The sequence below is a fragment of the Oncorhynchus nerka genome, linkage group LG24 (assembly GCF_034236695.1).
Source record: "Oncorhynchus nerka isolate Pitt River linkage group LG24, Oner_Uvic_2.0, whole genome shotgun sequence".
Lineage (NCBI taxonomy): Eukaryota > Metazoa > Chordata > Actinopteri > Salmoniformes > Salmonidae > Oncorhynchus > Oncorhynchus nerka.
The window spans coordinates 44,993,991-45,020,692 of record NC_088419.1 but is presented as its reverse complement, the minus strand read 5'-3'; the positions used below and the strand labels follow the sequence as shown (position 1 = coordinate 45,020,692).

Sequence of the window (26,702 nt, the reverse complement as noted above, 5' to 3'; positions counted from 1 at the left end):
GATAATTATATCCTGAAAGGTTTATAAAATTAATTTAATTGATTAAATATTTAGATCACTCATCTATTGAAAACATAGGAGTGATTTATGTTAATACACAGTTTGTCATCATAATATTTAACTAAACCATGACGTTTATTATATGTTTGTTCACGTTTAGGACATTTCCGGTAGTGTAGTGCTTTCACAACTTCCAAGATGGCGGCCACCCTCGGTTCGTACTTGAGCGATTCAGATAATGAGACCAAATCTCATGTTAATCCCGAAAAGGTTGACCCCGATGCTCTGGCACATCTTCAACCGTTGAAATCTGGCAAAACAATGTCACTGTCTGTCCTCAATTCAGCTCCTGAGGTCGCCGTAAAGGTACGCGAGATAGCTAGGCATATTATTAGCCGGCTGCTAATGTAGCTAACGTTAGCTTGTGACAAAAAAACTAAATGTAACGTTAACTTAATAGCTACTTAGCTAGCTACACTACATGGACCATTGAAAGTAAAGTCACTAATTTAGCTAACGTTAGTCGATAATAATTTGATGCTGACGCGTAACACTAAGTAGCTAAAAGGAGTTCAGTAATGTCGTTAGCTGGTCAGGCGGGAAAATGTTAACTGTCTTTAGCTTGCTAACGTTAGATAGCCAACTTGCTGTTAACGATAACTTGAAGAACGTTGTGATTATGGTGGCCTATAGGGCGATACTTTGGCCTACACGAGTTTTGCGATTTCAAGTGTCACCCATACTGATCAGCCAACAGTCCGTCAAACGGGAGCGAACGCATCTCAATTCAAAGACTGTTTAAGAATGGTACACAACGTTTGAGGGAAACTTGTTTTGTTCTGAACGTGACGGTTTTGTCGTCACCCAAGGTAACAACGTTTAATGAACTGAACGCAACACAGGATAGAAGTGGGACAGCTTAACTTCAATCCTCTTTAACTTAAGTGTCTTCATAGTTTGATGATTGATCAGAATGGTCAGCAGTATAAAACCTGTCATGTTTCTTCACTCCAACAGGAGGCTGTGGAGACTGGTGTACATCTGGACCCCTCTCTCAAAGAGGTCACCTACAACCCCACATATGAAACCATGTTTGCGCCAGAGGTAAAAATTGAGACATTTTAGTCAAGTAAACTGCCTTACTTCATTCTGACTGTACCTACCTAAGATGTTCATCATTAGCATATTCACATTGCACCCCTTCTAGTTTGGTCCGGTCAACCCATATCAAAGTAAACAGATGGCTGCACCCAGGAATATGCTGTCTGGCTATGCAGAGCCTGCTCACGTCAATAACTTTATGTTTGGACAGCAGAGGAGGACCTTCTCCACCTTTGGTAAATATACCTTATTCACACCTCAGTCATTGTCTATGATAGAATACATAGCTGTGACGAGGTCAGCCTTCCTTTCACCTTGAATCTAAAGGTTCAGGGGAATGTAGCGTCTTAGTTATTTTTTTCACTTGTTATTCGCCGTTGCTTTCAGGCTATGCTTTGGATCCATCTGTGGATACAAGCCAAAACTCCTCCAGTAGCTACATCGGTGCAGTGGACGAGGCAGAAAGGTAATTTCCTGCTCATTTTGTTTTGCTTGTGGTGGATACCCCATGTTGGTGACATCATCCTACGTCATACTTCCGGCGTCATGTCCCGATTCTCTTGAATGGGCTTCAGGAATATATAATCAAATTCATGAAAACGTGGTTATTTAACATATATCAGCTTCATGTTTGTTTTCGTGTGTTGATTCAGTCATACCCGATGTCTGTTATCAAAATATTTGACACAGTAAGACATCAACGGAAGTTAGGAAAGTCTGCTTTGGACCACATCCCCTGCTGCTTTGGTAGCATGTCGGAGCGTGTCTGCTTGAGCTGAGGACTTACAGGACGGTAAGAACCTGTTAATAGGCTGTTTGATGTTTTATATTATTTTACACACTTGTTTTTACTGAACATTGCCAGCCAATACTTTTGAAAAATTCTATCCCTCCCGAAAAAAATGTCTACTGGCAAGCTGTCATAAGATTTGCAGTTTGTGTGTAGATTTTCGGCTTCTTGCTTCTTCTTGGCCGTCAAATACGTTGAAACACGGCACTTGGAAACAAGTATGCAATTTAATATACAGTTTTATCTTAAATAGCCGTGTTTTCATGTTCTCATTCTTAGCCACAAAACAAGGAATAACGGAAGTAAAATTGACGCGTGTATATTGCTAGCCGGTAAGGAGAATGTTTTGAAACGCAATGGAAAGCTGTTGAAATGTATAGTGCAGTCATTGCTTTCTATAACAGTCATTGAAAGAAAGAGAATAAAATGACAGTTTCTCTTGTTTCTCCTCTCGTAGGATTGACTGTGTTTGAGGTTGGCCCAAAGAAGACTGACAAGAGGAAAAAGGTGCAAGGAGGTGAAGCGAATGACATTGACAATTACCTCGGGCCCTGGGCGAAATGCGTGGATGAAAAGGACGGTGCCAAACCATCAGAGGTAATCAATGAATCAAACAATATTATGTAAAGCTCAAACAAAATGTGGATGTTTGTATTATACAGCAGCAGTGTGATTATTTGGACTTAACTGCTTTTCCTCATAGAAAGATATTGTCTGATTCAGACCGAATGTTTTCTGCTGATTGGTATGTAGGAGGAACAGAAGGAGCTGGACGAGATCACAGCCAAGAGGCAGAAGAAGGGAAGGAACGAGGAAGAGGCTCCGGCGGCGAAGACCATTCTCCATGGTAACAAACACTCATCTCCGCCATTACTACTTACATAACTGAACTGATCAGCACTCACTCAAATAAAAAGAGAATAAGATGTTGACCATTATGTAGTAAGTTCTCAATGTCTTACTGTTTATCTACTGTGTCTCCAGTCAAAGATGCGTACGACTACCAGGGGAGGTCATACCTCCACGTACCCCAAGACGTGGGCATCAACCTGCGTACTGCAGACATCCCAGACAAGTGTTACCTGCCCAAGAAACAGATCCACGTCTGGTCTGGACACACCAAGGTAGGGTGTGTGTGTTAGCTAGGGTGGCATACTGTGTACTTTGAAATACACTCATCGGGTTCAAATCAAATTTTATTTGTCACATACACATGGTTAGCAGATGTTAATGCGAGTGTAGCGAAATGCTTGTGCTTATGGGTTATTTACAGAGACAGGAAATGTGAGCGAGCGAGAAAGAAAGTGCTTGTGCAGCAGAAGTAGTGTTGTGGAGATGTGATCAGGCCTTTGGTTCTGCCTGTATGCAGAGAGGGGGCTGGATCACTCGGGTCTAAAATGAGCAGGGCTTCCATCTCACTTACACAGGAGCCAGTTGCAGACTGAAAAGCAAGAGGGATGAATACAAATGCAGCATGCTAGTGGGTTTGTGGATGGAGGGATAGAGGATGGATGAGAGGAGAGACGGGTAGATGCATTATTATTATACAGCAAGGCATGCGTGCCTGTTTTATGTCTCTAGCCTTAGAATTCAAGAAGGATTTCATCTCTTTCTGCAGCGCTGCTAGCCATAGGGCAGGCGATTGGGGCCCTACGCAAACAGCATCGGTACACGGTCCGTTCCAAAAAAGTAACCGCACAAATGCATGTCGAAAACAATGCTGCGTTTGTGTGGAGTGTCTTTTAGTCTAATCTCACACACACGTACACACACACTGAACTGTCTATGATTAGGGGGACAGTGTTGTCCCAAGACAAGTTGTTAGTGGGTATTATCATACACACAAACACACAGGGTTGGGGTACCCTGAAGCTTGGGTTCACTATCTAAGATGTGCCAAATAAATTATCTCCAGCTCAGGGCTCCAGCTATGCATTTGGTTTGCTAAGTGGGTGGCTTGCAACATCAAGCTTCTTGGTTACAGCAGAGACAATCAATCCCCTCCTGGATCAAGATCCCTGCTCCCTAAATGTGCTTTGTGTGTAAATCATTATTCAATTTTTTTTGCTTTTTGAAAGAAAGGGCGCCTCTTGTGTGCACTTCCATTAATACCCTATACCCCAATATGAGAAGAAATGTTATGACAATCTTGAGACCGCCCAAACCTACTTTTCAGAGGTTGAGTGAGGGAACACTCATCGGTCACTCAGTTGCATCCAAAGATATTGGCATCCTTGCACTTTTCCAGAGTAATTACCTATTTCTTCTAAAAAATCATTTGAAATTGCGACACCGCTGGTCTCCACAACTTATTGGCTTTTCAACATTGCACAAGCAATTACATTTTGTACACTTGTTTAGAAAATAAAGACAAATGTAATGAACAGAATTATTGGTACCCCGGAGCTAGTACTTGATTGCAAGGACTTTGACCAAGATGACTGCAGACAAACACTTCTTCTAGCCATCAATCAGCTTGCTGCACCTTTCTACTAGCAGTTTGGCCCACTCTTCAGCAGCAATTCTGAGAGGTGCCCTCCACCTCACCTCGCATTATTCAACCTCCCATATTAGATTGTCCTGTGTTCTTTTCAACAGTAGGGATGCAACGGTACAGTGGGCCCACAGTTCGGTATGTATCACGGTTTGTGGGCTACGGTAACGGTACAGTTTCGTTATCTTTATTTAAGAAAAAAACATAGAAACACATCACCCTTTAAACAATGAATAGGGCAGCAAATCTTTGGCTATGAATACTCCCACTGTTTTTGTTATTTCTTTGTGTTTTTCTGAATTTGTCGCAAATTGCTGTGGAAGGCAGCAGTGAGAGATTGTTGTTTTCGCTAAGGAGTGGAATCTCCTTGCTCCACCTGCAAGGGATACGGCCGGGTGACGGCGACGTAAATGACACATCATGTTAGTGTTTCCACTCGAGTAGCCTAGGGTGGCAAAAGCAATGCTTGCAGACTGTACTTTGTTTACGGTCTTACCCTCGTCGTCGTATTGAACTCTGAATCCAAAATGTTCCCACACAGCGGATTTGAAAGACTGCAGTGCCTCTTCAAATTTGCTTCTCTCTGTCTCGCTAGTGCTCGCCATTGTCACGTCGGGGCTGGGAGAATATTTGTTTTTAGGTTCCCCTCGCTTCACGGGGCCCCTTTTTAGGGAGGTTTCCTACTGGGATGTCATTACAAATCGTCCATTGGTTGTTTAAGGGGGGATGGGGTTGAGGTCACTTCAGTTGCTACATTTTGAGACATTGCTGTGGAGTAAAGTGTCAGCCCTCAGGAGCCCCCTAACGGCCCCAAGCAGTTGCCTGCCTTGCCTGTTCATAAGCTGCACGTCTGGATCTGAATGTACAATGTGCGTGTAGTCTGCAGCGCAATCGACACGTTTTGGAAATTATAGGAAAATGACAGGCATATCATAATTCCGCGGGTTCACATGTGTATTGAACCGTTTGGGGCGTACCGAACGGTTCGACAACATACTGTGTACCGTTGCATCCCTAGTAAACACAGCACTGATCTGTATTGCTAAAGAGCTCTAGTTTTGTGTCATTGGTCCACAGAACATTTCCACTAGGATTTAGGCTTGTTTTTGAGAGTTTCAATCAGTCATTCTTGTCTCCTTCTGCAGTGGTATCTTATGTTTACCAACGACCAGATGACGCATTCAAAGAAAATAACCCCATCCCCCATTGGGAGTGAAATGTTCAACCCAGTGTCCAAAAACAGTCTCTTTGTTGAAGGTTGTGGCCAGGGAATAGTTCGGATCTGAATCCCATCCATAACCTATGGCGAGAGCTGAAAACAGCAGTCAGCAAGCTCATTGCTGGCTACAATAAGCATTTTTCAGGAGTTATCTTAGCCAAAGGCTATGCAACCAAGTACTAGCTCTGGGGTGCTCATTCATTTATCCATGCCACTTGTCTTTTTTAATTCTACATTTAAAATTGTAAACTTAAGTGTAAACTTAAATTCTGATAACAAGGTGTGAAGACAGTCTTCGATTTATTTGTGAAGAAATGGGGAATTATTTGAACGTGCAAGGGTGCCAGTGTATTTGGGTGCAAATGTATGTAAGAAGAATTATAGCAATACCATACACAGCTGCATGCTCAAAGACAGGCATATTAATCATGTATTATGTCCCCACGTTAACCTCTTTCTCTCTCATTCTCTCTCTCTCTCTCTAGGGGGTCAGTGCTATCCGTCTGTTTCCTGTGTCAGGTCACCTGCTGCTCTCCTGCTCTATGGACAGTAAGGTCAAGGTAAGGAACACTTGCCTCGCTCAGACACCATCAAGTACTCACTTGAGGACCCAAAATCTGTTAGATTAAGCTAGAGATGTCTGTTTTTTTTTGCGTTGGTTGCGTTTCAATCCGTCGCAGTGAAAGGTGTGCAAACGGTTTGGCCTACTACTACTTGGACTATTATGACCCCTCTCTGGAAGGATAACACTCTCACGAACATGATGGTGGTCTCCGGTTTGCTCTACGACCCCCACACGCGTCTTGGGACTCGTCTGATGTCGGTACAGCCGATCTGTCAACTTCTGTCTGTAGCGTCCTAACAGTTTGGTCTACACACTCACCTTTGTCTTACCTTTCCACAAACAGGTACATGTCAGTGGTTTTGCTCTAGGTCACTCACAGGCATCACAAGACTTGTCTGGTGGTCCCCCGGGACAAGTTGAATTGTTTTATGGAACTACTGTAAATGTGGAGACAGTTTAGTGCCAAAAATAAGAGGTTAAATGCATCTATAACGTTTTTTTTAAATACATTTTTCCTGATCTTTCTTAGATCTCTCAGATATAGAACATAGACTTCAGAACAAACTTACTTTAAAAAATGTTGGGGTACAATCTGTTGTTCCATGTAGTGAATCAGTCATTCAATGTGTTTGCTTGGCCTACTAGCAGTAAGCCAAAATATTTTTGGTTCAAATAATGTTATAATACACTGCTCAAAAAAATAAAGGAAACACTAAAATAACACATCCTAGATCTGAATGAAATATGAATGAAATATTCTTATTAAATACTTGTTTCTTTACATAGTTGAATGTGCTGACAACAAAATCACACACAAATTATCAATGGAAATCAAATTTATCAACCCATGGAGGTCTGGATTTGGAGTCACACTCAAAATTAAAGTGGAAAACCACACTATAGGCTGATCCAACTTTGATGTAATGTCCTTAAAACAAGTAAAAAATGAGCCTCAGTAGTGTGTGTGGCCTCCACGTGCCTGTATGACCTCCCTACAACGCCTGGGTATGCTCCTGATGAGGTGGCGGATGGTCTCCTGAGGGATCTCCTCCCAGACCTGGACTAAAGCATCCGCCAACTCCTCGACTGTCTGTGGTGCAACGTGGCGTTGGATGGAGCGAGACATGATGTCCCAGATGTGCTTAATTGGATTCAGGTCTGGGGAACGGGCGGGGCAGTCCATAGCATCAATGCCTTCCTCTTGCAGGAACTGCTGACACACTCCAGCCACATGAGGTCTAGCATTGTCTTGCATTAGGAGGAACCCAGGGCCAACCGCACCAGCATATGGTCTCACAAGGGGTCTGAGGATCTCCTCTCGGTACCTAATGGCAGTCAGGCTACCTCTGGCGAGCACATGGAGGGCTGTGCGGCCCCCCAAAGAAATGCCACCCCACACCATGACTGACCCACCGCCAAACCGGTCATGCTGGAGGATGTTACAGGCAGCAGAACGTTCTCCACGGCATCTCCAGAGTCTGTCACGTGCTCAGTGTGAACCTGCTTTCACCTGTGAAGAGCACAGGGCGCCAGTGCGAATTTGCCAATCTTGGTGTTCTCTGGCAAATGCCAAACGTCCTGCACGGTGTTGGGCTGTAAGCACAACCCCCACCTGTGGACCTCGGGCCCTCATACCACCCTCATGGAGTCTGTTTCTGACCGTTTGAGGAGACACATGCACATCTGTGGCCTGCTGGAGGTCATTTTGCAGGGCTCTGGCAGTGCTCCTCCTTGCACAAAGGCGGAGGTAGCGGTCCTGCTGCTGGGTTGTGGGCCTCCTCGTCTCCTGATGTACTGGCCTGTCTCCTGGTAGCGCCTCCATGCTCTGGACACTACGCTGACAGACACAGCAAACCTTCTTGCCACAGCTCGCATTGATGTGCCATCCTGGATGAGTTGCACTACCCGAGCCACTTGTGTGGGTTGTAGACTTCAAGGGGTCTTAGAATTCTAAATCAAATAGTAATATGATCCTTAAAACAATTCCATTTATCTTAGTAGAACCCCCACCTACCTGGTTTAGACAGGGCTTAGACTCTTATGGGTGATTAACAACTCAGTCAGATCTTCAATTTTTCCTGTCCTCATATCCCCTTTCCTGACCAGATATATATATATATATATATATTTTTTTTAATGGTGTCCCTCTAAGGCAAACCAACGTGTTTTTGGAGAAGGAGCATCTTCTCTTCCCCTCTGTTTTCTCACTCCTCCATCTGTCCTGTTCTCTCTCCCATGGCTTAGATGAGTCATTCTATCCTGTGGATTTAGATGTAAAGATGGCTCTGTTCTGTCAAAAGGTCTCTGGGCCCCTGACTCCTCGCTGTTTGTGTGTCTGGTAGAACCAGGGGCCTACTGGTTTTAATGCTTTTACTGTCTCGGATGAGCCCTTTGCTGATTTCTTATGAGACCCTCAGTGGTTGCCAGTGGGACTGGTGCATCAGACACTGACCCATGCTGGTCGAATCTAGTCAAAGGATCACACAGTGCTTTTAAAAATATGTTCTTCTCTCATCCCTCTCCTCAGTTGTGGGAGGTGTATAACGAGAGGAGGTGCATACGGACATTTATCGGTAAGTGGACTATCTCTGTTTACTGTTTCACACTCTGTTATACGTGTGTTTTGCTACAGGGATTACAATTCCCCTTGGGTTAAGAGAATAAGACCGTAGCTCAAACCACTAACTAGCCTAAGTGTGTTGTCATCTCTAAGGGTATACAAAACCAAATGCAATTCTTAGTCAATCAAGCACATCACTTCAACATACAATCTATCCACCAGTACAAGTTAGTTGGATTCCAATCAAGCACACTCCTCTCCCTTGGCAGATCCCATTAGTGTTTCTAATTCAATGCGGCGCGAACTTGATTCGAACATCGGGGGAATAATGGTTGTAAGAGTGTGTCAGAGCGGGGGGTGTGTGTGTGTGTAAGCTGTGGAATAGATTCAAGAGGGAGCGCTAAGTGAACATTAATGGAACATAAGCTTTCCGCTGAGTGTTGAGGATAGGTTTAGAGTAGACCGAGGCACGGAGCTAAGAATTGCATGCAGGTCACTCCCCATCCCTCCCTCCCGTGGACAGGCTGGGCTGTCAGAGTAGATTGTTTTCCTTCGGCTGTGGTTCTGCCTGTCGGCTCCCTCAAACACCATGTATAATTCAACAGCTCTGGGTAGATAGGGGGAGGGGTGTATAGAGGGCAAGAAATGGAGAGATGAAAAGTGCGTGTGTTTCAGGAATGGAGCTTCAGAGAGCGCAGTGGGCTTATTTCAGAGTAGCATGCGAGCTAACTAAAGTGCTAACGTCTGTGTAATGGTGACGATGTCTAGCTTGAATGTGTGTGTTTTGCCCTACCTTACAACACATCTGAAGTCAGGTCTGTACAGTGCCTGTGGGGTTAGGAGTCTGTGCTGTTACAGTAATGAGAGAGGCCTGGTTAGAGCGTGGACAGACAGATGGCTAGCCTCGATGGGAACCTGTTATTGCCGTTGTAGGCTTTCTTAACAAGAGGGGCGCCTGAGGGGGGAGAGAGAGACCAGCGGGACCAGACGTTACTTAACCTGACTCTATAGATACGCACACACATACAGTTGAAGTCGGAAGTTTACATACACTTAGGTTGGAGTCATTAAAACTTGTTTTTCAACCACCACAAATTTCTTGTTAATCTATAGTTTTGGCTAATCGGGTAGGACATCTACTTTGTGCATGACACAAGTAATTTTTCCAACAATTGTTTGCAAATCGATTATTTCACTTGTAATTCACTGTATCACAATTCCAATAGGTCAGAAGTTGCATACACTAAGTTGACTGTGCCTTTTAAACAGCTTGGAAAATTTCAGAAAATTATGTCATGGCTTTAGAAGCATCTGATAGGCTAATTGACATCATTTGAGTCAATTGGAGGTGTACCTGTACCTCATGTTGTGGGGGTGCTTTGCTGCAGGAGGGACTGGTGCAGGAGGAAGGGGCCAAAATTCACCCAACTTATTGTGGGAAGCTTGTGGTAGGCTACCCAAAATGTTAGCTCAAGTTAAACAATTTAAAGGCAATGCTACCAAATACTAATTCGGTGTATGTAAACTTCTGACCCACTGGGAATGTGATGAAAGACATAAAAGCTGAAATAAATCATTCTCTCAACTATTCTGACATTTCACATTCTTAAAATAAAGTGGTGATCCTTACTGACATAAGACAGGGAATTTTTACTAGGATTAATATTCAGGAATTGTGAAAAACTGCGTTTAAATGTATTTGGCTAAGGTGTATGTAAACTTCTGACTTCAACTCTAAACAGATTGGAGGGAGAGTGTGAGAAGGAGGGATAGACCTAGGAAGGAGTGGAGACCAGGGGGATGAGTTAAGGGAAAGCGGGGTATTGTAGAGCGCTTCTCACTCCATGTCCCCTTTATGCTTAAGCTTGTTTTTCTTCCTTGATGCGCTCTCCCCACCCACCTCTTCTCTCTGACCATCAATTCCACTTTGGCTTTCAATCTCTTTCTTACCCTTTTTTTCTCTGTCTGCGAGTACATATTCCACAGATGAATGTGATTTGAAAGGCAGTCTGATCAGGGTCTTTGACAGAATAACAGTGTCTGTGTCTCTCCCCCCAGGCCACAGTAAAGCAGTGCGGGATATCTGCTTTAACAACACTGGGTCTCAGTACATGAGTGCAGCCTACGACCGCTACCTCAAACTCTGGGACACCGAGACAGGTCGGTTCAGTCGTGGTGACCATGATCGAATTGCCACAAATGTTCCACCATATCTGGGGACTGTCATTGAACAGAACAGTCGTGGCAATGATAGAAATGGCACAAATAAGAGCTTTCACAAATTACTTGACATTCAGAGAAGCATGTCAGTTCTGTTTAGCACAATTCTATGAGAATGTTCCATAATGTTGTGCCCTGCTGAAGGTGGCCAGCATGGTTGAACATTCAGATAGAAGTATGTTGTGTAGATCTGTGTACTACCATTGGGACCAGGGAGAGTCTCTGCTCTCCCAGTAGAGGGCAGTAGAGAGACTCATCTGCCACTTGTTGTTCTGTAGAACCACTGACTTGTCATAGCGCCTTGTGTACGAGTCAACAAGCTGTATGGTTAGGGGACATTTTAATTTACATTCCGTCAACTTGTTTTGATTAATTGAAAATGCCACATTATTAATGAGAATTCATCAATTGTATTGAGCATGTTGGTTTTGACAAATCTGGTTGAATTGCCATAATGCCACCGGGAAGTTATGGCTGGGTGTTTCTGCTTTATAATGATGACAATGTGTGTTGCAGACAATCTGTGTGGGTTCCTGTCGTGTAGTAAACTGTCCTTCCACAGGCCAGTGTATCTCCCGCTTCACCAACAGAAAGGTGCCATACTGCGTCAAGTTCAACCCAGACGAAGACAAGCAGAATCTGTTTGTGGCTGGCATGTCTGATAAGAAGATTGTTCAGGTACTGTCATGACACACATGCTACCTAGAGGCTGGTGGCAATACGAGAGAGAGCGAGCGAGAGATCTGTGAAAGACAACAACCTACTAGGCAGAGTCCCCTCGCTGGAAAAGCAATTCACTCTTTAAACAGACAATCTCTCTCCCTCTCTATTTTTGAATAATTTTGTCACCTTATTAAACTGTAATATTGGTGTGTTGGTCTATGACAGGAGTGTTGTGTAATTTATCCATCACATTACCGGTGTGCGTTTAACCTGTTTCAATATATATCTATTAATTGATCTCTTCTCTCTATCCTGTGCATCCTCCCCCAGTGGGACGTGAGGACAGGAGAGGTTGTTCAGGAGTATGACCGTCACCTGGGAGCGGTCAACACCATCACATTTGTGGATGAGAACCGCCGTTTCGTCAGCACATCTGACGACAAGTCCCTCCGCGTGTGGGAGTGGTAAGTGACGAACAAGAGATTGCACCGACCCTACCGTAGCTTTTAAGCTTGTGTGTATTGGCTGACGGCCTGAATCAGCGCCGTTAGTTATGAGATGGAGATGATTCACCAACATTGTTGATGAGTAGCATCACTCTTGGTATTATACTTCATTTGCATAATATAGCTTGCTGGTACATTGGAGCCAACAGCTTGTCCTGACAGTGTTCTAGATGCCTCTCTGCAAACTGAACTCATTGCCAAAGAGCGTTTCACAAGTAATAAAGTGTAAATGAGAGTGGAGGAGGAATGTGTGTGGTTGAATTGGGTTAGGGTGCTGCTATGGGTGGCAGGTCATGGGAAGTTCATTACTGTTGAAGTCCTTCGAAGTCCCCTCTTCTAGTGACGTGCCTAGCTTGTAATGTCAGGGTCTTACATAACTGCTCCTGTTCTGCTCTCATGTTTACTTATTTGCTCATGACGTGTTTAGATTTTTATCAAAAACAAATACTAAAACACCAGCGGTGTCAAACTAATTTTGCCCCGGGTCGGTATTCGGTCTTCAACGATGTCCAAAGGGCCGTACTTAAAATGTGTTATTTCCATGCCGTCCAATTTAAAATAAATAAATAACAATAGTCCTCTGTCCATTTTTTTATATTTTTTTTTGATGCTCCCTGAGTGTCGTGATTATTAGTGAGCTGGACAGTCAAACTGTATGAATGTAGGGCCGTTGACTGCACAGCACAGGAGGTTGGTGGCATTTTAATTAGGGCTCGTGGTAATGACGAGTGGAATTTGTGGAATGGTATCTCCATATGGTTGATGCCATACCGTTTGCAACGTCCCAGCCGTTCTCCCCTCCGCAGCCTCCTGTGGTTCACAGTGATAATTACCAAGCTAGACAGTCAATGTATGAATATATGTCCATTATTATTTCTACACATTTTCCATTTGGTTTTAGTCATTTTAAAGTATATATATAGTTAATTTCCCCTGTTTTATTTTTTTAAACCAACCGTGGGCCAGATTGGACCCCATCGCGAGCCGGATCCAGCCATATGTTTGACACCTTGTTTTAGACATTCATGTTCTGTCTTTCCACTCAACCGCCAATCACAAAGCTCGCCGAGAACGACTTGCAAATTAGCTTGGTTCCCATGGTGATAAACAAACGCTGGTGTGATTTACCGCTAAGATTATAAATATTTAAGACCCGGTGACGAAGGATGGGCATTTCACAATGATTCTTAGAGGGAACACAGATTCCACTAAATACCTCTTTTTCAATCAGTTGTGAATCTTTCTGCAATATCCGATTGGCGTGTGTGTTTAAGCTGTAGGATTGACTGGTAGGAAGAGGGTGCCAGGTGTGGGTTTAGTAGTGGAGTCTGTGGAGGGAGTGGGTTTGGTTGGTGAGAAGGGAGTGATATGCACTCTTGGACAGCCCAATTCTGATCTTTTTCCACTAATTGGTCTTTTGACCAACCAGGTCAGCTCTTTTGACAATAATTGGGCAAAAGATCAGTTGGGCTGCCTGTGTAAACGCAGCCTATGTGAGCGAAGGGCTTGAGTGCACATCCACCATTTTGGTCTCTGCTGTAGTTTTGACAGTTGATTGGAGACATTGTACTTGCACTTGTTATCTTTCACAATAGAATGTGCTTGTTAGGGTAGAGTGTGAAACATGCACAGTCTTTTGGCTTTGAGATTTGAGTGGATTGCACACTCAGGATCCTCTCAGGGGCTTTGGGTGTGTAGTTGGGGGTGCGAGAGAGGTTTGTTATGGTGGAGAGAAGAACCTGTGCCAACGAAAGGCTTTACTGCCCCCACTCTGTCTCCACTGGAGACCACCTGGCTGGCTCTGGACTCCCCCTCTCCCCAGCTCAGCTGAATTAGGCAGAAATAAACATGGAGTCAACACTGACATGGTGGTACGTTGTGTGAATTTGGGAAATATGGGGATTTGGAATGAGACAGGAATGAGTTCTTGTTCACACACAGGTATATCACGAACTCTACCACCCCCTTGGCTCCTTTTGTGGACAACACACCCACAGAGTGAAGAGCTCTCTCGGGGGCTGGCTGTCAGTAGTTGATGTATATTTGTTGCAGATGTAGAGATGGGCTGGGGACGATTTAGAATCAATACAGTGTACTACACTATGCCAGCAAGGGGTTTCAAGTCCTTATTATAAACACATCATTTACACACACAGAGAGAGTTACTGCCAACCTTCCCACGGTGGCTACAGACTCTGCACCCCCTATGGATCAATTACATTAGACACTGTAGAGGGTAAGATATAAACCAGGGGCCCTTTTGATCCAAGTGTCACAGGAGTGCTGATTTTAGGATCTGTTTTGTCTTGTAAATCACAATGAATTTGATTTACATGGACAAGGGGACCTGATCATAGATCAGCAGTCCTACTCTGAGTGAAGCTGTTAATGTGGATTAGGACTGACTGGGGCAAGTTAGGGTCTTCAGGAACACAACTTCACCTGACGGTTTATGAGCTTTATTAACAAAACAAACTGGGAGGAAATAGCAGCAGTCCACTACAAACTCTGGTGGTGTTATTCCTATCCTTGTTCTTTTTCTCTCCCAGCTCTATCCGTCTCTTTCCCAGCAACGCAGACACATTGAGAGCAGGGTTATTTTTGGAGCTCTGAGAGGAGATTTCACGTGTTTCGCTTGTGTTCAGAGACTTAGTTTGGCCTGACTTCTCTGCTGTTGACGTCAGCCAGCACTCCGCTCAGGGGGCCATTTTGGGTTGCGTGTGTGTCTGCACATGCTCTACATTTTGTCTTGTTTAATCCCACGACCGACTCCATGTTATGTTGATAAGGTGTTGTATTCAGGATCATAGACAGTTATTTTTCTGTAGTTCCCCCTGGTTTGAAAATGGCTGTCCCTTTCCTTCTGTTCCAGGTTTGTTGGGTGGAGATAGGCCTAGCTGGTGTGTATAGGATAGAACTGTGCAGCACTGCTACTCTAAACCACAACCACTTGTTGTCTGAGAGAGGGGAGGGAGGGATGGAAGAGGGAGCGAGACAGATGGCCCCAGTCCATATAGACAGCCTCCCACTGAGTGAGCAGTCTCAAACCCGACCAAATCAAACCTTTTTTTCCCCTTCCCTTTATTGAAGTTGCCAAAGAGTCTGTCATTGAAATCAGACCCTGGTCACTGTTGCTTCCTAGGGTCGAGGAGGGGAGGGGAGGATCAAGTTAACACGCACACACGACGTTAGTCACAGTCATAGACAATCTGCAGGCTGCCACAGGGGTTGATGTCTGTCACACAGGCAGCCAGGTGGGACAGGACCAGCTAGTTGGTTGATGCTGGGCAGACCCAAGAACAACATACCTCCATTTGACTCTAAAATTCTGAGAGTGGAGGGTTGAGAAAGGGAGAGCACGAGGACAGAGAGGGAAAGTGTAGATTTAATTGGATGCTAGCATTTAAGCAAACTTTTATTTTAGTTTTTTATTTTTTTTTATTTAACTAGGCAATTCAGTTAACCTCTCTGGGATAGGCAGGACGCTTACGTCCCACTTGGCCAATAGCCAGGGAAAATGCAGAGCATCAAATCAAACTTTCATTAAATCACACATGTAAGATACCAAATTAAAGCTACACTCGTTGTGAATCCAGCCAACATGTCAGATTTCAAAAAGGCTTTTAAGCGAAAGCGTAAAATGCTAGTTTCTGATGATAGCACAACAGTAAACAAAGAGAGAGTAGCATATTTCAACCCTGCAGGCATAACACAAAACGCAGAAATAAAATATTAATCATGCCTTACCTTTGACGAGCTTCTTTTGTTGGTACTCATATGTCCCATAAACATCACAAATGGTCCCTTTGTTCAATTAATTCCGTCGATATATGTCCATTTATTTGGTGCGTTTGATCCAGAAAAACACAGCTTCCAACTTGCGCAACGTCACTACAAAATATCTCAAAAGTTTACCTTTAAACTTTGCCAAAACATTTCAAACTACTTGTCATACAACTTGAGGTATTTTTTAAACGTTAATAATCGATCAAATTGAAGACGGTATGATCTGTGTTCAATACAGGAAGACAACAATCTCACGCTACTTTTTCAGTCATGTGCCTCTCAAAAAGTCCACTTCGAGTGAGACTCATTCAAGATGGCCGTACTTCTTCATTACACAAAGGAATAACCTCAACCAATTTCTAAAGACTGGTGACATCCAGTGAAAGCGGTAAACAAGTCCCTTAGAAATCTGGTTTCCCAGTGAAAACTAATGCCAGCACTGTCTGGATCCTAGCTGTACTGTCAGTGTTATAACTTGGATGTCTGCTAGAATCATGTCCTGCTTAGAAACAGCTCAAGCTGCATTGCATGACTTTGTGAATGTTTTCAACCTGAAAGCATTGCCGCTAGTTGTCAATACTTATGCCAGTAATGTCATGGTTGACCTTTGGGCCGTACTTGACTGTACTCTTAACTGATTTGTGACCGTGCTATGTTTTACAGTGGTCTTTAAGTACATCGCAGAACCCAGTATGCACTCAATGCCTGCTGTAACACTCTCACCCGATGGTGAGTGGAGACACACACACACACACACAGACAGAGAGAGATCGGTGTACATATTCTGGCACTTGGCTTTTTATTTGTTCCATTCCCCCCTTCCTACCCCTCTCCCCCATGCTCTCGTCCCCCATATCTTTCTCTGAGCTGTTCATATTTGTCCTGACATGGATTGTTTCTCTTTAGTCTAAATAATGGATGAACTCTCACTGGGAGAGCAGACCACTTCACTCTGTCCCCCACAGCTCCACTCCTAAATGGCAGCCAGGCAGCAGCCCTAGCTGGGACTGGGTATGGAGCCTTTCTTCCTCTTATCGTTGTTATTTTCTCTCCACTTTAACAATGGAGAGCTGAGGTCGGAGCAGTCGGGCGAAATTGGCCCAGTTATTTTCATCCGTTTCTCATCCACATTTTGGGATAATGGCATCCTTTTTATGTGGGTTTGGTAGTGAAGGGCTCAGAAAGGCAGGACATGCACGCAGTGGAACTCACACACACACACACTAGTAATTTCCATCATGTTTCTTTTCAAGAAGCGCAGTGATTCTTGAAATGCTTTGGCACGGCTGCCCAACCAGCATTGCTGTTACTGAGTCCCCGTGTCTGAGAAGGAGAGAGACGGGAGGGTTGATAGCATACAATGTGTGTCCCAAATAGTGACCTATTCACTATGTAGTGCACTATTTTTGAACAGGGACCAAAGTAGTGCACTACATAGGGAATTGGATGTCATTTGGGACGTAACGCAAGCCGGCATTCGATCATCAAAGTCTTCATATTTTCCAAAGGGAGGGCTCATCTTTCTCAAGTGGTTAGGGAGAAGAGCTTCCAGTGCAGTCTTCTGTGGTGGGTCCACTCATACAGACCATAAAAACTAGCATTTTCTTGAGCTCAACCAACCTGGCTTGTTTGACTCGCTCAATCTGCCTAGGAAAGATTTGTACGATTTTATTTCTACAGTTGTATCCCATTCCAAACAAAACTGAGCTCAAATGCATGAGCTGCTTTTCATACTCTGAAAAAGGTTGAACAGAAATATGTTGTTTTGAAATGCCTTGGCCCAGGCCCATTGGAGAAGTCCTGACCTGGACTCAACTCCTAACATCAGCAAGCTCAAACTAAAACTGCACTCTGAATAACTCTAAATCAATTCTAAATGATATTGTATTTTCTCCCCTCGTAGGTAAGTGGCTGTCCTGCCAGTCCATGGACAACCAAATCCTGATCTTTGGAGCCCAGAACCGTTTCCGTCTGAACAAGAAGAAGATCTTCAAGGGCCACATGGTGGCTGGCTATGCCTGCCAGGTGGACTTCTCCCCAGACATGAGGTAAGACACGCAGAGTCTCATTCATTAGAGCACACCATTGCAAACAGTAGCAAAATGTTCTGCAACGTAACAAAAGTTTCTTATTGGACAAATTCGGGTAGTCCCTCCCTCTTTCCTAATGAATATGAACCAGCGCTTCAGGGTTGTGATGTTCAGTGACATCGCCCCCTAAATCAAAATCAAAATGTTTTTGGTCACATACACATGGTTATTGCGAGTGTAGCAAAATATCTATGCTTCTAGATCTGACAGTGCAGCAGTATCTAACAGGCAATATCTGACAATTCCACAACAAAACCTAATACACATAATCTAGTAAAGAACATATAAGTATAAAATATATGGATGAGCAGTGACGGATGCAATAGACAGTGAAGTATACATATGAGATGAGTAATGTGAGATATGTAACCATTCTTAAAGTGGCGTTATTAAAGTGACCGGTGTTCCATTTAATAAAGTGGCCAATGATATCAAGTCTGTAGGTAGACAGCCACCTCTCTGTGCTAGTGGTAGCTGTTTAACAATCTGATAGCCTTGAGAGAGAAGCTGTTTTTAAATCTCTCTGTCCCTGCTTTGATGCACCTGTACTGACCTCGCCTTCTGGATGATAGCGGGGTGAACAGGCAGTGGCTCGGGTGGTTATTGTCCTTGATTATCTTTTTTGCCTTCCTGTGACATCGGGTGGTGTAAGTGTCCTGGAGGGCAGGTAGTTTGCCCCCGGTGATGCGTTGGGAAGACTCACCACCCTCCGGAGAGCCTTGCGGTTGTGGGCGGTGCAGTTGCCGTACCAGGCGGTGATACAGCCCAACCGGATGCTCTCAATGGTGCACCTGTAAAAGTTAGTGAGGGTTTATGTTGGCAGGCCACATTTTTTCAGCCTCCTGAGGTTGAAGAGGCGCTGTTGCACCTTCACCACACTGTGCGGGGACCATTTCAGATTGTCAGTGACATGAACACAGAGGAACTTAACTTTTGAACTTCTCCACTGCTGCTGTTGCGTTGATGTGGATAAGGGGCTGCTCCCTTTGCTGTTTCCTGAAGTCCACGATCATCTCTTTTTTGTTTTGCTGACATTGAGTGGGAGTGTATTTTCATGACACCACACTTCGAGGGTCCTCACCTCCTCCCTGTAGGCTGTCTTGTTGTTGGTAATCAAGCCTACCACTGTTGTGTCGTCTGCAACCTTGATGATTGAGAGAGGCGTGTGTGGCCAAACAGTCATGGGTGAACATGGAGTACAGGAGGGGGCTGAGAATGCACCCTTGTGGGACCCAGTATTGAGGATCAGTGGAGTGGAGATGTTGTTTCCTACCTTCACCACCTGGAGGTGGCCCGTCAGGAAGTCCAGGACCGAGGGTCTCAAACTTAATGATGAGTTTGGAGGGTACTATGGTGTTGAATGCTGAGCTGTAGTCAATGAACAGCATTCTTACATACAGTTGAAGTTGGAAGTTTACATACACCTTAGCCAAATACATTTTTCACAATTTCTGACATTTAATCCTATTAAATATTCCCGGTCAGTTAGGATCACCACTTTATTTTAAGAATGTGAAATGTCAGAATAATAGTAGAGAATTATTTATTTCAGCTTTTCTTTCATCACACATTCCCAGTGGGTCAGAAGTTTACATACACTCAATTAGTATTTGGTAGCATTGCCTTTAAATTGTTTAACTTGGGTCAAACCTTTCAGGTACAAGCTTCCCACAATAAATTGGGTGAATTTTGGCCCATTCCTCCTGACAGAGCTGGTGTAACTGAGTCAGGTTTGTAGGCCTCCTTGCTCCCACACGCTTTTTCAGTTTTGCCCACACATTTCTATAGGAAACCCTTCAGTTCAGGGTTTTGTGAGGGCCACTCCAATACCTTGACTTTGTTGTCCTTAAGCAACTTTGCCACAACTTTGGAAGTATGCTTGGGGTCATTGTCCATTTGGAAGACCCATTTGTGACCAGGCTTTAACTTTAACTGATGTATTGAGATGTTGCTTCAGTATATCCACATAATTTTTACTCCCTCATGAGGCCATCTAGTTTGTGAAGTGCACCAGTCCCTCCTGCAGCAAAGCACCCCCACATGATGCTGTCACCCCCGTGCTTCACATTTGTGATGGTGTTCTTCGGCTTGCAAGCCTCCCCCTTTTCCTCCAAACATAACGATGGTCATTATGGCCAAACGGTTCTATTTTTTGTTTCATCAGACCAGAGAATATTTCTCAAAATTGTGTGATCTTTGTCCCCATGTGCAGTTGCAAACCGTAGTCTGGCTTTTTTATCGCGGTTTTGGAGCAGTGGCTTCTTCCTTGCTGAGCTGCCTTTCAGGTTATGTCAATATAGGACTCATTTTACTATGGGTATAGATACTTTTGTACCCGTTTCCTCCAGCATCTTCACAAGGTCCTTTGCTGCTGTTCTGTGATTGATTTGCACCTTTCACACCAAAGTATGTTCATCTTTAGGAGACAGAACGTGTCTCCTTCCTGAGCGGTATGATGGCTGCGTGGTCCCATTGTTTATAGTTACGTACTATTGTTTGTACAGATGAACGTGGTACCTTCAGGCGTTTGGAAATTGCTCCCAATGATGAACCAGACTTGTGGAGGTCTACAATGTTTTTTTTCTGAGGTCTTTTGATTTTCCCATGAAGTCAAGCAAAGAGGCACTGAGTTTGAAGGTAGGCCTTGAAATACGTCCACAGGTACACCTCCATTTGACTCAAATTATGTCAATTAGCCTATCAGAAGCTTTTAAAGCCATGACATCATTTTCTGGAATTTTCCACGCTGTTTAAAGGCACAGTCAACTTACTGTATGAAAACTTCTGACCCACTGGAATTGTGATACAGTGAATTTTAAGTGAAATAATCTGTCTGTATACAATAGTTGGAAAACTTACTTGTGTCATGCACAAAGGAGATGTCCTAACCGACTTGACACAACTATAGTTTGTTCATCTCTGTGATAGGCGGGACGCAAATGTCCCACCTGGCCCATTGCCAGGGAAAATGCAGAGCTCCAAATTCAAATAAAATACTATAAAATTAAAACTTTCATTAAGTCACACATGTAAGATACCAAATTAAAGCTACACTTGTTGTGAATCCAGCCAACATGTCAGATTTCAAAAAGGCTTTTCGGGGGAAAGCATAAGAAGCTATTATCTGATGATAGCACAACAGTAAACAAAGAGAGAGTAGCATATTTCAACTCTGCAGGCACCACACAAAACGCAGAAATAAAATATAAATCATGCCTTACCTTTGACGAGCTTCTTTTGTTGGCACTCCAATATGTCCCACAAACATCACAAATGGTCCTTTTGTTTGATTTAATTCTGCCGATATATATCCAAAATGTCAATTTATTTGGCGCGTTTGATCCAGAAAAAAACAGCTTCCAATTTGCGCAACGTCACTACAAAATATCTCAAAAGTTACCTGTAAACTTTGCCAAAACATTTCAAACAACTACTTTTGTCATACAACTTGAGGTATTTTTAAACGTTAATAATCGATCAAATTGTAGACGGGACAATCTGTGTTCAATACAGGAAGACAACAATCTCACGCTACTTTTCCAGTCATGCGCCTTCTCAAAAAGTACACTTCAAATGGCACAAATTCAAGATGGCCGTACTTCTTCATTACACAAAGGAATAACCTCAACTTCTATCCAAATCTACTAATAATATGCATATCTTATATTCTTGGCGTAAGTAGCGTGAAGTTGAAATTGGGCACGCTATTTATCCAAAAGTGAAAATGCTGCCCCCTATCCCAAAGAGGTTATTAACAAGAAATGTGTGGATCGGTTGAAAAACGAGTTTTAATGACTCCAACCTAAGTGTATGTAAACTTCTGACTTCAACTTTAGGTATTCCTCTTGTCCAGATGGGATAGGGCAGTGTGATGGTGATTGCATCGTCTGTGGACCTATTGGGGCAGTAAGCAAATTGGAGTGGGTCTAGACAGGGTGGAGGTGATATGATCCTTGACTAGTCTCTCAAAGCAGTTCATGATAACAGAATTGAGTGCTACAGGGTGATTAGTCATTTGGTTCAGTTACTTTTGCTTTCTTGGGAACTTGGAACAATGGTGGCAATCTTGAAGCATGCAGGGACGGCAGACTGGGATAGGGAGAGATTGAATATGTCCGTAAACACTCCAGCCAGCTGGTCCGAGCATAATCTGAGGTCGCGGCTAGGGATGCCGTCTGGGCCGGCACCCTTGCGAGGGTTTTACTCCCGTCGGCCACGGAGGAGGAGAGCCCACGGTCTTTGTTAGCGGCCCGCGTTGGTGGCACTGTATTGTCCTCAAAGCGCGCAAAGAAGTTGTTTAATTTGTGGGAGAAAGATGTCAATATCCGCGACGGGGCTCGTTTTCTTTTTGTATTCCGTGATTGTCTGTAGACCCTGCCACATATGTCTTGTGTCTGAGCCGTTGAATTGCGACTGAAGTACGCTTGTTTGATTGCCTTACGAATGAAATAACTGCAATGTTTGTATTCGGTCGCCTTGCCATGGTTACATGTGGTGGTACGTGCTTTCAGTTCTGCAAGAATGCTGCCATCAATCCATGGTTTCTGGTTAGGGAAGGTTTTAATAGTCAGTGGGTACAAAATCTCCTATACACTTCCTTATAAACTCGCTCACCGACTCAGCATATATGACGATGTTATTATCTGAGGCTACCTGGAACATATCACAGTCTACGTGATCGAAGCTATCTTGAAGCGTGGAATCCGATTGGTCAGAACCGTGTTGGATAGACCTAAGCACGGCGCTTCCTGTTTTTAGTTTCTACCTATAGGAGGGGAGCAACAAAATGGAGTCCTAGTCAGATTTTCCAAAAGGAGGGCAGGGGAGGGCCATGTATGCATCGCTGAAGTTAGATTAGTAATTGACACGCTCGTGTACAGCAATCAATGTGCTCTATAGAATGTAGGTAGCCTTGTTCTCAAATTTGCTTTGGTAAAATCCCCAGCTACAATAAATGCAGCCTCGGGATATATGGTTTCCAGTTTGCATGAAGTCCAGTGAAGTTCCTTGATGGTCATCTTGGTATCCGCTTGCGGGGGGATATACGGCTGTGACGATAACCGTGGAGATTTCTCTTGGGGGAGAATGCGGTCGGCATTTTATTGTGAGGAATTCTAGGTCAGGTGAACAAAAGGACTTGAGTTCCTGTATGTTGTTACAATTACACCATTAGTCGTTAATCATGAAACATACACCCCGCCCTTCTTACCGGAGAGATGTTTATTCCTATCGGCGCAATACACTGAAAATCCCATTGGCTGTATGGACTCCCACAGCATGTCCCCAGCTAACCATGTTTCCGTGAAACAGATTATGTTACAATCCCAGGTATGTCTTTTGGAAAGCAACTCTTGCCCAGATTTTGTTGACTATGTTAACTAAGGACTGGACATTAGTGAGTAATATACTCGGGAGCGGTGGGTGGTGTGAGCCCATCCGAAGCCTCACTAGAAGACCGCTCCTGCACCCTGTCCAACGGTGGCATTGTTTCGGCCTCTGGAATCATTTCAAATGCCCTGCGAGGTGCAAACAAAGGATCCGCTTTGGGAAAGTCGTATTCCTGATCGTTGTGCTGGTAAATTGAAGTCTCTGATATCCAACAATGTAATAAATAATACTTTTTTTAAATTTTTTATCTAAAATACTGCACAGTTTCCTACGGACTAGAAGCAGAGCTTCCATCTCAGTTCACCTGGTCTTTGTCTAAGTGGGAGAGGTAACACAGCAATGGTACGAGCATGTTTTCTAATAGAGAATTTTTTGCTTACCTTTTTTTGTAATGTACCTGGAATCAACCCATGTATTTTTGTTAGCAAATGATTTTGAAGGGTGGAATGTTACAAACTTCAGGAAGAGATAGAGAGAAGCCTCAAGCAGGTAATATTGTGTTTATCCAGAAACACAGATCCGTACACTCACCTCTACTTCCCTCTAAAACGAGTCCTTCAGTCAGTGTTTCTGAGGATATCCTGTACTTAGTGCCTAATATACACCCCTCCAGGAGAGTGCTAACCAGGCCACCTACCTAATTTTAACACAAACCCCAATTAAGAACCCCCTCACCCTTCCCGTGTTGACCCTACCCTTCCCCGTGCCCCATCGCTCACCCTTATCAGCAGGTACCTTCACTTCTCCTAGTAACCATGGAAACAGCAAGTACCCCCCACCCCCTTCGAGCAGAAACCCAAATTCACACAACCTCTTAGGTGAAATGGAACAGGATACATTTTTAGCAGGGTGCCTAACCTCTCTCTCTCCTCCCTTCTCTCCCTTTCTCTCTCCTCATCCCTCTCGCTCTTGTAGCTATGTGGTGTCTGGCGATGCGGATGGGAAGCTGAATATCTGGGACTGGAAGACCACCAAGCTCTATCACCGGATCAAGGCCCACGACAAGGTGTGCATCAGCGCCCTGTGGCATCCGCATGAGACCTCCAAGGTCATCACCTGTGGCTGGGACGGACAGATCAAACTCTGGGACTAGAAACGTGGGGGTGCAGAGGGACTCCCTCTCATAATTTAATGGCAGCTGGTATCCAGTCCTGTTTTAAGTCCGTGTATATTTCTACACCATCTGAAGAGGGGACACTGGTGGATTGAACGTTGAACTGGTGATGTTGACAAACAGCTGTATACATTCGAAGTTGAAAGTTTACATAGACTTGTTTTTCAACCACTCCACAAATGTCTTGTTAACAAACTATAGTTTTGGCAAGTCGGTTAAGACATCTACTTTGTGCATGACAAGTCATTTATTACTTCGCTTATTTCGCTTATAATTCACTGTATCACAATTCCACTGGTGCCAAAGTTTTTAAAAGCACAGTCAACTTAGTGTATGTAAACAGCTTGAAAAATTCCAGAAAGTGTCATGGCTTTAGAAGCTTCTGATAGGCTAATTGACATAATTTGAGTCAATTGGGGCTGTACCTGTGGACCTATTTTATGGCCTACCTTCAAACTCATTGCCTCTTTGCTTACATTTACATTTAAGTCATTTAGCAGACGCTCTTATCCAGAGCGACTTACAAATTGGTGCGTTCACCTTAAGACATCCAGTGGAACAGCCACTTTACAATAGTGCATCTAAATCTTTTAAGGGGGTGAGAAGGATTACTTTATCCTATCCTAGGTATTCCTGAAAGAGGTGGGGTTTCAGGTGTCTCCGGAAGGTGGTGATTGACTCCGCTGTCCTGGCGTCGTGAGGGAGTTTGTTCCACCATTGTGGGGCCAGAGCAGCGAACAGTTTTGACTGGGCTGAGCGGGAACTGTACTTCCTCAGTGGTAGGGAGGCGAGCAGGCCAGAGGTGGATGAACGCAGTGCCCTTGTTTGGGTGTAGGGCCTGATCAGAGCCTGGAGGTACTGAGGTGCCGTTCCCCTCACAGCTCCGTAGGCAAGCACCATGGTCTTGTAGCGGATGCGAGCTTCAACTGGAAGCCAGTGGAGAGAGCGGAGGAGCGGGGTGCTTGACATCATGGGAAAATGAAAAGAAATCAGCAAAGTCTGATTCATCCTTGGGAGCAATTTCCAAATGCCTGAAGGTACCACGTTCATGTGTGCAAACACCATGGGACCACGCAGCCATCATACCGCTCAGGAAGGAGACGTGTTCTGTCTCTTAGAGATGAATGTACTTTGGTGCGAAAAGTGCAAATCAATCCCAGAACAACATCATAGGACCTTGTGAATATGCTGGAGGAATCAGGTACAAAAGTATCTATATCCACAGTAAAACGAGTCCTATATCGACATAACCTGAAAGGTCGCTCAGCAAGGAAGAAGCCACTGCTCCAAAACCGCAATAGAAAAGCCAGACTACGGTTTGCAACTGCACATGGGGACAAAGATTGTATGTTTTTGAGAAATGTTTTTTTTGACAAAAATAGGACTGTTTGGTCATGATGACCATTGTTATGTTTGAAGGGAAAAGGGGAGGCTTGCAAGCCAAAGAACACCATCCCAACCATGAAGCGCGGGGGTGGCAGCATTATGTTGTGAGGGTGCTTTGCTGCAGGAGAGACTGGTGCACTTCAAAAAATAGATGGCATCATGAGGGAGGAGATGATGTCAGGAAGTTAAAGCTTGGTCACAAATGGGTCTTCCAAATGGACAATGACCCCAAGCACACTCCAAAGTTGTGGCAAAATTGTTTAAGGACAACAGAGTCAAGGTATTGGAGTGGCCATCACAAAGCCCTGACCTCAATCTATCGAACATTTGTGAGCAGAACTGAAAAGTGTGTGCGAGCAGAGGTCCATAAACCTGATTTAGTTACACCAGCTCTGTCAGGAGGAATGGGACAAAATTCACCCAACTTATTGTGGGAAGCTTGTGGAAGGCTACCCAAAATGTTTGAGCCAAATTAAACAATTTTAAAGGCAATGCTACCAAATACTAATTGAGTGTATGTAAACTTCTGACCCGCTGGGAATGTGATGAAAGAAAGAAAAGCTGAAATAAATAATTCTCTACTATATTTCTGACATTTCACATTTCTTAAAATAAAGTGGTGATCCTAACTGACCTAAGACAGGGAATTCTTACTATGATTAAATGTCAGGAATTGTGAAACATTTAAACTCAGTTTATGTAAACTGCCAACTTCAACTGTACATACAGAGATAATGATTCACACATACTCACCCACAGTGTATTAGTTGTATTTAGAGGGTTCACATCCTTTTTTATTTTCATTTTTAATCGGTGATAT

At 43.9% G+C, this 26,702-nt stretch overlaps 1 protein-coding gene across 1 annotated transcript; it reads left to right on the top strand.

The window, feature by feature from the left end:
• Positions 1-188: 188 nt before the first annotated feature.
• Positions 189-25,089, top strand: LOC115107509 (pre-mRNA-processing factor 17-like). Its single transcript, XM_065008496.1, has 17 exons — positions 189-366; positions 1,018-1,104; positions 1,208-1,337; positions 1,489-1,567; positions 2,183-2,193; positions 2,349-2,488; positions 2,645-2,738; positions 2,876-3,015; positions 6,090-6,164; positions 8,697-8,742; positions 10,788-10,889; positions 11,512-11,627; positions 11,943-12,076; positions 16,143-16,201; positions 16,568-16,633; positions 17,808-17,952; positions 24,298-25,089. Exons 1-17 carry the CDS (start codon positions 199-201, stop codon positions 24,473-24,475), a joined length of 1,770 nt encoding a protein of 589 aa, XP_064864568.1. The 5' UTR covers positions 189-198; the 3' UTR covers positions 24,476-25,089.
• Positions 25,090-26,702: the final 1,613 nt, after the last annotated feature.